General features: G+C 37.0%; 3 protein-coding genes across 4 annotated transcripts; 1 reads left to right on the top strand and 2 right to left on the bottom strand.

Moving 5' to 3' along the window:
* Positions 1 to 244: 244 nt before the first annotated feature.
* Positions 245 to 2,260, bottom strand: LOC119076298 (protein maelstrom homolog). Its single transcript, XM_037182962.1, has 6 exons — positions 2,003 to 2,260; positions 1,764 to 1,932; positions 1,561 to 1,707; positions 1,074 to 1,498; positions 576 to 885; positions 245 to 504 (listed from the first exon to the last, which is right to left on the bottom strand). Exons 1-6 carry the CDS (start codon positions 2,126 to 2,128, stop codon positions 413 to 415), a joined length of 1,269 nt encoding a protein of 422 aa, XP_037038857.1. The 5' UTR covers positions 2,129 to 2,260; the 3' UTR covers positions 245 to 412.
* A 2,523-nt stretch (positions 2,261 to 4,783) lies between these two features.
* LOC119076299 (transcription factor A, mitochondrial-like) lies at positions 4,784 to 8,640 on the top strand. Of its 2 annotated transcripts, XR_005087602.1 has the most exons (4): positions 4,803 to 5,005; positions 5,083 to 5,649; positions 5,717 to 6,123; positions 8,470 to 8,640. XR_005087602.1 is itself a non-coding variant. In XM_037182963.1 (3 exons), exons 1-3 carry the CDS (start codon positions 4,929 to 4,931, stop codon positions 5,838 to 5,840), a joined length of 768 nt encoding a protein of 255 aa, XP_037038858.1. In that variant the 5' UTR covers positions 4,784 to 4,928; the 3' UTR covers positions 5,841 to 6,326. The 2 variants fall into 2 exon arrangements, 1 of the variants encoding a protein (XP_037038858.1); XM_037182963.1 differs by lacking the exon at positions 8,470 to 8,640 and having other exon boundaries at positions 4,784 to 5,005; positions 5,717 to 6,326.
* A 55-nt stretch (positions 8,641 to 8,695) lies between these two features.
* LOC119076300 lies at positions 8,696 to 9,652 on the bottom strand. Its single transcript, XM_037182964.1, has 2 exons — positions 9,437 to 9,652; positions 8,696 to 9,304 (listed from the first exon to the last, which is right to left on the bottom strand). Exons 1-2 carry the CDS (start codon positions 9,573 to 9,575, stop codon positions 8,727 to 8,729), a joined length of 717 nt encoding a protein of 238 aa, XP_037038859.1. The 5' UTR covers positions 9,576 to 9,652; the 3' UTR covers positions 8,696 to 8,726.
* Positions 9,653 to 11,965: the final 2,313 nt, after the last annotated feature.

The raw sequence follows: 11,965 nt of genomic DNA, 5'->3' as shown, positions 1-11,965 counted from the left end.
CTACATAATGACCTAACGAGTGACGCAATGCAACGTGATTCAGTAATGTTTCGTAAATTGTTTTCAACTGCACATTTGGTTGCAAGTGATATTAGTTAGAGCCACTGGGAAGTTGACCAAACGAGAATGTTACATGAATAGAGTTTTTATCGTAAAAATTGAAAATTTGTTGATGAGCCGGAAAATATTTTAATTCAGAAATTCACTTAAAAAATAGAAATTTATCAATCGTCTTATTCGTCTACACACGATTGTTCTCGGAATCTCAATCATTAGCTACCTACCACTTCAAGTGATAGTTAATTCAATAACTTCTGCGAATAAAATATCAAAATGTTCTACAGTCAACCAGTTAAAATATGCATGCAACTTAGTCTAAAACAATCATTTACCAACTATTCGATCATTGAAATCATCCACGTCTCATTCCTCTTCCTCTTCCAAAATCTTGTCTGACATAGTTTTCTCCAGAAAAATAATTTCGTGGTCTTCTATTACGTGTAACTTTATCATGAAAAATATAAATATTACGACTTTACCACGTCACTTGTCACGTCAAACAAAATCTTTACTACCTGCTGGAAGACTGTCAATTCGGCTGGAATATGACTCTACTTCTTGTGAATACAAATTTGTATTCAGATTGTATTTTTGATCGCATTTTGATTTGCGATGCGCTCCAGCGACAGTGACATTAGCTGTGGATTTGTTGTGTGCACAATTTAGTTCAACCGATGGTACTGGATTCTCAGCTCCGATTGGAAAGTGTTTACCACCGACGAGGGGTATCTTCAAATCAACGGAAATATTTTCCGAAAATACGTATGCCCATCGTTTAACATTCGATAAACAGCAGTATTTGCTACAGTCCTTTTCGTCGTGAAACTGAAATTAAAGAGATTGTAATCAACGATAAATATAGTAGATCGCATTGCTCATATTTGTCGTCGTGTCTATCGTTAACACTCAAAGAAGTAGTAGATTATACATTGTGCATTAAGCAAATCTAGTGCGGCCCCCTTGCATAACCCAAAAAGAAAACAGAAATTAAATAATTTGATCATACTACTCACTTCACAAGCAATTTCACTCAAGAACTTATATTTTTCGCGATTCAGTTGGCTCGTTGCATCGTCTACGCTTTTAAATTGCGATTCACCACTGAAAGGTTCCCTTTTTTGTGCACGTCCGATACTAGTTTTCAAATCGAAAAGCAATTGATCGATGGACATTGTCTTGTAGCGACGATTAATGGCTTGGTCTGATGTCGAACCGAGGAGGTCTTCACAAATCAACTCAACCATTCGAACATCTTCGGCCACGGTAAATAGCGGAATAAATCCCTGCTTACATGTCGGCGCATTACCGATAAATTTGTAAATTTCTTGCTGAATGATATCGAAATCTTTCTCTCCCATTGCATTCGGTGGAAGTGGCAGCTGATGTGTTGTCTCGGACAACTCGAGCGCGATAAACTTGTATCCCATTGGAATTGTCTCTGCGTGTGAAATTTACTGTTATGATCATTGCAGTCACATTTTCGACAGACAAATACGTTACCAGGATTAACGAAAGTATGGTACGTTCGTATGACGCCATCCTGTAAAGTATACTTAAGCAGAGCAATTTCCGCCGGAAGATATTTATTTACCCCCGTCTCGCAAAATATATTGGCTGCTATGAAGTAGTACTCGTTCGTTTGAACAGCTTAACAACATGACACGTTAATCATAATTTAGAATAAATGTCATGGCATCACTTACTGTTATTAACGACAGAGCGCCTCACCATTTCATTAACAATCTTGTTGTTCTCGGACTCGATTAAACTCTCCGACATTACGGTTTTGTCTACTTTTGGTCCTGTTTTCTGAGTAGAAGCAGCCTCTTTGGCTAGAACTTCGTAGGGATCACGTTTTTGTAGTGTCATTGACTGTAGTATTGCATAATGGCTTATTTATGACAACGGTCGAATATTATGACGTAACAATAAATTGGTTTACCCTCCATGATTCACGTGCAGCTACTTCAATGTTAGTTATTCCTTTGCTGAATACTTTCCCCTTATTTTCTTTTTCAAATCTCAGCTTGTAAAAGTAAAATGCATCTTTTGTGCACTGTTTACTCATCTTGTAGATGCAGCGATTTTCGTATAAATAAATAAAAAATAAATAAAAGACTTACACGAATTAAAATGAACTATCAAACACTGTTATGAAATAAATTTTCAAAACGGCAACGACATGTCAGTATAGTACAGTGAGCAGTGCATGAACTTTAAAACCGTATTTGTTGCTGGTGAATCCATTGTTTAATAGGGTGTATCACACATATAATAGCTAAATACTCGCATATCATAGCATAGATACAGCCCAGAACCACAATCGAGTTGTTACGTAAAGATATGACCAAGGTGTATGGGCGGAGGTAATGTCATTGTTCATAACGCCCATATATGACCAAGGTTTTTCAAACTGGATAGATCTCTTCGTTTGGTGAAACTGATGACGGAAAGGTGAGGAATGGTGGGGAAAAGTGTGCAAACTAATTGAAACCAACTTCACAATTTCACATAGTAATGAATAAGTGAGTGCGTCCAATTCTTTGAAATGAATGTAAATGAACTAAATACGGGGAATTCCCTTAGAAGCAAAGTTGGTTGTCATTAGTTTGCACACAAAACTGAACCGTTGATCGTCACGCCAGCGGTCATTTTAGTGATCTATTGCAATTGTTGTTGCTGACTGCTGCTTCTCCGTTGCGGATTATTTCTTCTTCTCTTATATGCAGCTACTACATGTACAATCAATTGATGAATTAATCTTGTAAGATTAACATCCTCGCTGAGCCAATTATTTTACATTTGTTACCTTTGCCACGCAATTATTTGCCTCCAATTATTTCTTTGTAGCTCCTTAGAATCGACTTTTCGTCGCTCAGTAGTTATTTTACTGTTTATTGTAATTAGAGAAAGAATTTCCAATGTAATAAGACTGGGAACTGGTCAGGTATCACTTGATCTAAACCTACATTTCAGGTCAACTTGAGAATATTCGAATCTGAACTGACCTAAATTAACCTGAAATCTGAAAATCAGTTACACAGGTCAGTTACACCTGCAAAACCCAGATATACCTGAAATCTGACCTGATTTATCTGAACTTTTGCTGAGATTCAGATTTAAGCCAAGTAAAGATTTTCAATTCAGGTTCAGTTCTAATCAGATTCAGATAATCTGAGCTTCAGGTAGACCTGACCTATTCCGAGGTTTTTAACCTAATGTGTGTGCAGAAATATGATTACCACACTATGGCTAGAGACGAAAATTTGTGCCACTCAATTCAAGGTTGAAATAAAACAAGAAAGAAGAGAGGGAAATTGTTTTTCGATGGTGTCGTTGGTGTTACCAGCATAAGGCGAGAAACTGGAGTTAATAATTTAACAAATAAGAGCAAAGATTCATCTCACTACTCGCTGTGCCTGTATCAATCTAGCATAGTGTCACTGTAAATGAATGAATATGAATATGAAACACGCCTTAAGTGCGCTTATAACAAATGAATACATTTGACGAAAAACACGCAAAATCCGTACAATTTTATATTCATTAACTGTCCACTATGCAGATCTATGAACATCAAAAACAAAAATATTGGATTTGTTTTGGAGATATTCACTTTCCTGCTTTGAAATTATTCCGATTAAAATCGATTGATTACTGTAATCTCTCAGAAAGCTAAAACTGAATCTGTATTAGTTTCGATCTAATATACAATCCGTAAAATAGTTTCGTAAGACTTTTGACACTGTGTGATTAAAGAACGGTTCGCACAGTCCACCCTAAAATGTAAGTTTTTCCACACCCATCCTAGTCTTGACTTTCTCGATACTTCTATACTACACAAAATTGAATCGTGTACACACATTATTATTAAAAATCGTTGATAATAGCTATTTTCCTAACAAGTGCTTAAATGAATGTTTTGCGCAATAGATGTGAAAATTGGCAATCCGAGCCGCAGACGATCCGGGTAAATTTTCGATTTATATGTTCAGTTGGATTTAAAAATGGTTTATTTTGGTAAGTCCTGGGAGCAACCATACTATTTTTTGACCCTTAGCCCCTCCAATCCTCTCTAGATATTGAAAGCTGCCTACGGGCCTGTCCCTAGGGAAAACCATTTCCTTCCCTCATATAGTAATCTACTATTTCTTTCTTTGTGAAAATATTTGTCGTTTCGATGTGAAATAAATTTTCTTTGCTTCTGGGATGTGCTTCGAATTGCTGAGTCCGAAAAATTCGTCGTCAAACCAGAGCATCGCCGAAACATAATCCACTTGCAGTTCGGAGGCTTCAATTAGACGATCATGGTACAAGTCCAACAGTTCGGATGGATTCGTTTTTTTTTACAACGAATACAGCCAATGCGGCAGAAATTCGCCGAGACTTAGAACTTTGCTAGCTACTGATTTGCGTAGTGTGGTAGCAGTGGCGGTTTCATAATCGTCCAGCAAAACTTCGAGTAATTTCAATGCCATGTCTACCGCCGAGTTCTTTTGTGGCAGATCGGCAATGTCATTGTCTTGCAACCACTCGAATTCTCTTCGGAATCTCGGACACAGGCAGCTCTTCAGAACGGATGAAACACATTTTTCCAATTTAGACGTTAATTTGACAGCTAGATTTCAATATTGGTGAAGAGCGCCAAAATTATGTTTTAAATGCAGATAAAGTACGCATTACATTTTAAGGTCTGCGGATGGCTGCCCTCTTCTTCTACCTCCAGATGGCTTTTTCTTTTGTTTATTCGTCACTATTCACTTCTCTTCTTTCGCGGACTGCATCGCTTCATCAGCTGAAGCTAAATTACGTCTAACCAGGAAAAAAGGGGAATTTTTGTTTAAACTGAAGCCAATATTTTTGTTAAGATGATATCAAATTTATCCAACTCGTTTCGAGTTCTTTCTATGCAACATGTTGCTTTGAAGTCTTCATTAAACACTGTGTAAGTACTCGCTTTCTTATGATTTTTTTTTTTTTGGTTATGCTACCATAAACATCCTTTGTGTTTCATTTGCACAGGCATAAAATTCAATTGCGAGACATTCATCTACATCAGCCCATGTTAAAATCGCTGGAAGAAAAACTAGGTTTGCCAGCGAAGCCAAAAAAACCAGCGTCTGCCTATTTCCGCTATATGAACGAGATTCGGTCGTCAGTACAAGCGAAAAATCCCAAATTGAAATCACAGGAACTCGTTTCATTAATAGCGAAAATGTGGAGATCATTGGACGCAAATAGGAAGGAAAAATTTGCCAAAGGATTCCATGAAGAGTCGAACGCTTACACGGAACGAATGGCCAAATATAAAGATAGTTTGAGCGAAGAAGATGCCAGAAAAATCAAGGAAATGAGATTCGAAAAGAAAGAACGGAAAGTATTTCTGTTGTACAAGAAAAAATGTCAGGAATTGGGTAAGCCGAAGAAACCAGCATCGAATTATATTCGATTCTTCCAAATGCAAACGGACCGTCAACCAAAAGAACAGCATAGGGAGTTTGTGAAACGGACCTCAGCCAAATGGAATGCATTAAGCGATACCGAAAAAGCGAAGTACAGCCTTTCTTCGGAGGAAGAACAAAATTACAAGTAAATTGCTAATTGTATTGACTGGTGGGTGGTGAAAATTTCACACGATTTTCCTTCTTTGTTTTAGGAAAGCTTTGGTACAGTGGGAAAACAAGATGAGAAAATTGGGCCACTTCGACATCGTTTCAAGCGAGCCCACTTTAACTACAGAAAAGCCGAAACCACGTTCCCGTAAACCATCCGTCGAATAGGAACTCGGGTGTCCCTATCACGAGATCTCAGTTCGATCAACTACCTCTACTACTAGCATGTCACAGCAAAACGAAAATATTGTAAATTCGTCAAACTGTTCCGTCGGACCAGCAACTGCCAACGAAAATAAATTAAAAAGACGAGATTTAGATGATAGGGATACGGGAGATATAGAGAACGATGTAGCAACAACGATACCATCAACAACAACAACCAAAATAACAAAGCAAGAAGAAATTATCGAAACGGCAATTAAAACTTTACGAAGAGGAATTGACAAAAGTAAGAAAACTCTAGCGTTCATCAAAAAAAAATTTAAGTTGTGAAAAACTCTTGTGTGTGTAAGAGGGTTTGTCTGACGCGTTTTAACAAGATGTGAGTTTTGCTGGGTTCATGTCTAATCAAATAGAATTTGTCAATTTTTGTTATAACCAATGTTTTGACTTCAAAATTGCCATTTAATTATAGAGACGTAAGAAAAGTAACTTATGCGTTGTTTTTGTTGTGATTGTCTGGGTGTATGGGTTTGTTCAATGCACTTCAAGCATGAGTGGTACTCTTAATAGGTTACTGACACTTGACAAAGCATGAGCGGTGCTTGAAGTGCATTGGTTTGTTTGAATATACTTTCTACAATTGGCTACTATTTTTCACATTGACAATATTTTTAGTGACTTTCATGCGACTCTGTCCATCTCTAACACTTACTGACCTGGGTGAAAAAAACAAGTCTCAAACGTTCGTTGTCTCAAAAGGCAATAGAGATGAGACCGTGAGACTACGTATTTCGAACATTTGAGACTTTCGTTTTTAACTAGAGATTTTTTTTAAACTGTTCCGACTGACTAATCTGTTTTTAATGACAGCCACAATTTTGTTCGCATCATACTTTTAGACTGACTGCTCAGGCGAACGAAGTGGGATCAATTCAATCAAGCTATGCATCGGGGATTTGTTTTTACAATTATATCAACTATCCTTGGCTATCTCGCATAGCTTCATTGATTTGAGTGAAAATTACTTCAATTCGCGATTGAATCTAAACACGGCAGAGTTAAATAAACCTCTGATTTTACTCTGCAGTGGTCTAAAGAAAAGAATGGGAGAAGATGACAAATTGGTTACCACTATATTCTTACAATTTATGGAGCACGATTGTTTGACAACGTCTGAAATGATAGTGAACCCGTTGGTAGCTATAAGCTGGTTCGTAATCCCAAAGTATATAAACACTGAAGGTAATGCAAATCCGCAGTTACACACGGATCCAAACTTTCAGGTGAATTTTAGCACCGTCATGTTACACACGTATTCAATTCGTTTGCGTCAAGTTGCATCTAGTGGTGAATCTGGAACGATTTAGCGGCGTTATGTTGCACACATATAAAATTCGTTTGCGTCAAGTTGTATTTAGTGGTGAATTGGAAGTATTTAGGGCCGTAATGTTGCACAAGTCTAAGTTAGACAACATACGAAAATGAATTCACCTGAAAGTTTGGATCCATTATTTCTCTGATCCGTTGAGGGTCTGCATTACCTTCAGTGTTTATATACTTTGCGTAATCCATTAGCCCCAGTGCCGCTTTTAGCTTTTGGGCGCCATCTGGCAATTGGAAAAATAGGCGCCAATTTAGTAAAGCTAAATTTTTTTGTAAGGACCTCAGGCGCCATTTTCTTCTGCTCCACTTCGGGCGCCACGGACATTTGCCCATTTGGCCCATATGGAAAAGGCGGCACTGATTAGACCTTTCGAGTGGTCGACCTTCCCTTTTTGGCCAAGTATACAACTAGCCGGTAAAATGAAATTTTTACACAAAATGTATCTGTCAAAATTTTCAACTCTCATGAAGAAATGTATGAGAATTTCATTTCACCGGCTAGTTGTATACTTGACTTTATCGTTACCTTCGAAAAGTTCATTGCATCTCTTTCCAATAATTCCACTAAATAGATCGCTCGATCGCAAAGAGTTCTAGCCGACGAATTCATTTCAACATCGAGTCACTCACATCAGTTTATAGAGTGTTTAAAGAGAATGTCAAGAGTGTGTTACCATCGAACTCAGTTGAATTAACTGGTTTCTTCCACTGGACTTTAACATACAAATTTAGACATATTACTCATCGAGATCAGTTGAATAATTTTCCTTTTTCTCTCTTTCAACACTCTAAATTGGTCGTCACTCTATTGAATGAAACCTTAAGATTCATGAAAAATGGGTCACTTATGCTGAAAACAAACGAGGCATTCAAAACATGTTTTGGTCCTTGTTTTCATGACGAAATTGTCGCAACTGTCAAATAAAGATAGAAATTTCTCTATCGAAAATTGCGATTGCTGCATCTGTCAATGAAAACTAGGACCAAAACACGTTTTCAATGCCTCGTTTGTTTTGAGCATTAGGATTTTAATATGCTTCTCAAAACTCTCTCTCACTTGCTTATTTTTGGATGCTAACGTTGCGTTTCTAGGTATTTATAATCACTAAATATTTTAAGACAAAGTGTTCCAAAAAATTTACTAACATTTACCCGGGGATTTTCTTGTTGTGTTGTGAAAATTTATGTACGCCAGCATTCTGGGACAAATATTTTGTCCATATTAAAAAAAATGAATTTCAAATTTCAGCTTCGCAAGTTTCATTTATGGGTGGAGTTGTCGTTGGAGTTTTTCAACCCGATTGGTCAGAATTTCTTGTTAGTGTTTTTGATGATGAATTTTGAGTGTCGAGTTGTTACGCCAAAGTTAACTAAAATTATATTTTCTTTGTTAAGTTAAATAAAAAGAATGAAAACGAAATCACTAAAATTTCATTCAATCGAATTCATAAAAAAATTTATTCAACAAAAAAAATCGATTTAATTACCAACGCAGAAGTCGGCCGTCTATATTGCCTCAAAATTGGTAATACTATCGAACGTGCTGCCCATCACAAACAATTTCCACAAAATATGACTAACGACGAAATAGAAAACAAAAACCGCGACATCGTTCAGTATTTTCACGGCAGTTTCCATGAATTTTATAATTGCAGTCGAATGTATCGCCGGTATACCGCCCAGCATGAATAAAATGCCAATGAAACTGGTCTTGTTCACCTCATAGGTTTTCAACAAAAAAACTTCAGCTGCTTCCCACAGCAGGAACATGAGAAATATGTTTCTGGTTACTAAAGTATCGGTGGCCACCATAACGTAAGTCAACACCGCGAGCACAGCAAAGTGAATTTTTGTTCGAAGAAATCTGGTCATTTTCGATGTTGGAGCCATTTGTTGTGGTGCTGTCGACGGGGGTTGACCGTTTTGTGGTTTCAAATTGTTTAAAAGCTGGAAAATGTCAATGTCGGGCTCTGGTGTTCCCATTGGTACGAATGGTGCTTCGAATTCGTAAACATCCCGTTCGATCTCCGGGTCTGGATAGATGATTCGTTCCGATTCTTTTTTGATGGGAGCTTCGGGAACATCTGTATACATAAATCAGTCATAAGTCAGCGGTCATTCGTTGGGTGACAATGCAAATGAATAATTTATTTAAAATGGACTGAATGACTGGCATATCAAAAAATCAAAAAAGAGAAGAAAAGTTTTTCTTTTACCATTTTCTTCCCTGCCAGTGATTTTGCTTAAACGATTTTTCGAATTTTCCAATATTCTCTTCATTCGTGCTTCACGTCGAGCCTGTGCTGCTGCCGCTGCAGCCGATAATCTTTCCGAATCGTCTGGAATTTCGTCCATTGAAAAATAGTTTAAGTTTTCAAACTCTAAAACAATTTGTAAATTTGGTTAGATTTGACAGTAGACGATATTAGAGAAATTCGTGTGTCACATTATTTTGTTGAGTCAAAAAGCACAAAGTTTGCATCAGTGCGGTCGATTGACGCGCTAAAACTTTGAAATTATTATAATTTTGTTTTTAGAGGACAATGCAGCACATATTAGACCTATTGTTTGCACTGTCAAAATTATAGAGTGTTTAAGTGAGAGAGATGGCGAAATAATAACCTATTGTTCCATCTCGGGTCTTCTTCAGATTCTTTTGTATTATCGATGACAGCAGACCCCGAATTGATTTTCCATCTCGCTCTACTTAAACACCGTATTAACGATTCCCGCAACTCCCAGTGAGGGAGTCGTTAATAATTTTGTACAGTGGCACGATAGATACAATCCCATATTTAAAAGAAATGAAAATTGAACTTGCGAAGATTGTCCTGTTAAGGACAATACGGCAAGTCTGTAACTATAAATTAGTTTCTTATTAATCGCAAGAAAACAATAAGAAATACAATTACACCTAAATTAGCACAAATATAAAAGAGAAAAATATTTTTGACCTCCTTTGCCCTGTTCCTGGCCTAGATATGGCACATTTGCCACATTTCGTGGAAATTTTTACAGGAAATTTTTTTGAGTATCTGGTATTGGACGATTGATTTTAGGTACTTTCCCATGTAGGCAATCCGCGAAATTGCCTAAAATCAATCATCCAAAACAGGTATATGCGAAGTGAGGCCTACAAGCGAAAGTGTCTTAAATCGGCCGTCCCGTGTACTATTAAGAGGACAACACATTCTCCGTTACAAAAGCACCTACGACTAAACGGACTTCACATTTAGAAAGTTCATACTCAAATGTCGCGAGATGTGACCTAGATGTGACTTTGGCATTATTAAGAAAAACGGCTCATCAAATTGTTAGTTTGTCACATGTGAGATGCCATCCAGAGCGGCATGTGATTTTTCTTGCGAAAAGAGTGAATAAGTGAGCGATTTTTCCGAAAATAGTTGGTAAATTCACTACTATTTTGAATTAAAAAAGTGACTAAAAACGAGTGACTGTAGTGTAAAAACAGTAATATCACTCACACCTATCAGTCACCCTACGGTCTCGAGTCAAAATCGACACATTTAGTGCATAAAAAACCGTTTACCACTCGGTTTCATTTATTATTTGTCAGTGGCTTCAAACCTCTAAAGAAACTGTCTGATTTCAATCTTTTTCATTTTTATATCATACAATGAATTAGTAGATTACTGTACCAGGGATTACTGTACCAGGGATTACTGTATTCGATGGCTTCAGCCTGAGGGGAAGGCCACATTACCTCCCTAGTAAAGTAAATGTTATTTTTAATTTTTTAAGGAATGAATTAAAATTTGTATATCAGGTAGAAGTTTGGTCAGTGGTTCAGGTCAACTTTAAAAATTAGGACAAACATAATTCTATAGAGTGAGATTGGCTCGACAAGTTTGTGTTTACTACATAGGTGAAAACACTGTGTTTCAGTGGGTTTTGATTTTTTTTATGTTGCAGAAAGTATAGTGCCAAGAAATTGAATTTGTGCGATGTAGAGTCCTTTTTCACCAAGCAATCTGAGTGACCTTCGTATGAAAATCTTGAATTTGACAACTGTAAGTGCGACAACGTGTAAAAAACAAAAGTTCAAAGCCCACTGAAAGCTGCTGGCGGTCCACTTGTCATGATCCAACTTTTTCCAAATATGAGCAAGTGTGACCAACCTTCACATGTCAAAATGTAAACAAAACAAAAATATTGCGAAATAAATAAATTGGATATTGTTGTTTGCGACGGACGACAGACCTCAGTAATTACAAATGAACCAAAATAAAGGAATATTGCGATCGGAAGCGTTTCTGGTAAGAATTATCAAAGATATTCGAAAAAATATTTTGGCTCGTGAATGAATAATTTTGTATCGCAGATTCAACATGGCTGAAATGAAGTGAGGCCGCTGAAATTACACTAACACAACTACAAATTTTGTGTAAAGTAACTGTCAACAATTGAGAAATATTGAAAATATAATGTGTACGATCACGGCAGAGTAAAAGTAACCCAGGCAGGAGCGCTTGTTTGACTAGGGACCTGAATAATCTAGTAGGCCTATGTTTTTTGCGAATTAAATTTTTCAACTTATGTCAGTGTTCATTTGAGTTCATTTTCATACAAAGGATTAGGTCCCTCATTTGACGTTTCCATAATGAACCGCTCCTGCCAGGTTTACTTTTACTCTGCCGTGGTACGATTGTGTATCATTGTGGCAGGGCCATCAAACGAACACTACACGAACAAATTCCTTCCTCTAATCTTATGTATTTCAAAAA

This window comes from Bradysia coprophila, unplaced genomic scaffold, assembly GCF_014529535.1.
Source record: "Bradysia coprophila strain Holo2 unplaced genomic scaffold, BU_Bcop_v1 contig_232, whole genome shotgun sequence".
NCBI lineage: Eukaryota > Metazoa > Arthropoda > Insecta > Diptera > Sciaridae > Bradysia > Bradysia coprophila.
Note: the sequence above shows the minus strand (reverse complement) of the source record. Positions and strands in the feature narration are given on the sequence as shown.

Excerpts from the sequence above, each read along its gene's own strand:
- LOC119076298 (XM_037182962.1), bottom strand. The coding sequence starts at position 2,128 with ATGAGTAAACAGTGCACAAAAGATGCATTTTACTTTTACAAGCTGAGA. Across the intron at positions 1,933-2,002 it reads CTGCACGTGAATCATGGAGG|TCAATGACACTACAAAAACG; the intron begins GTAAACCAATTT and ends GCAATACTACAG. Across the intron at positions 505-575 it reads AATTGACAGTCTTCCAGCAG|TTACACGTAATAGAAGACCA; the intron begins GTAGTAAAGATT and ends TTCATGATAAAG.
- LOC119076299 (XM_037182963.1), top strand. The coding sequence starts at position 4,929 with ATGATATCAAATTTATCCAACTCGTTTCGAGTTCTTTCTATGCAACAT. Across the intron at positions 5,006-5,082 it reads AAGTCTTCATTAAACACTGT|GCATAAAATTCAATTGCGAG; the intron begins GTAAGTACTCGC and ends TCATTTGCACAG. Across the intron at positions 5,650-5,716 it reads GAGGAAGAACAAAATTACAA|GAAAGCTTTGGTACAGTGGG; the intron begins GTAAATTGCTAA and ends TCTTTGTTTTAG.
- LOC119076300 (XM_037182964.1), bottom strand. The coding sequence starts at position 9,575 with ATGGACGAAATTCCAGACGATTCGGAAAGATTATCGGCTGCAGCGGCA. Across the intron at positions 9,305-9,436 it reads CACTGGCAGGGAAGAAAATG|ATGTTCCCGAAGCTCCCATC; the intron begins GTAAAAGAAAAA and ends TTATGTATACAG.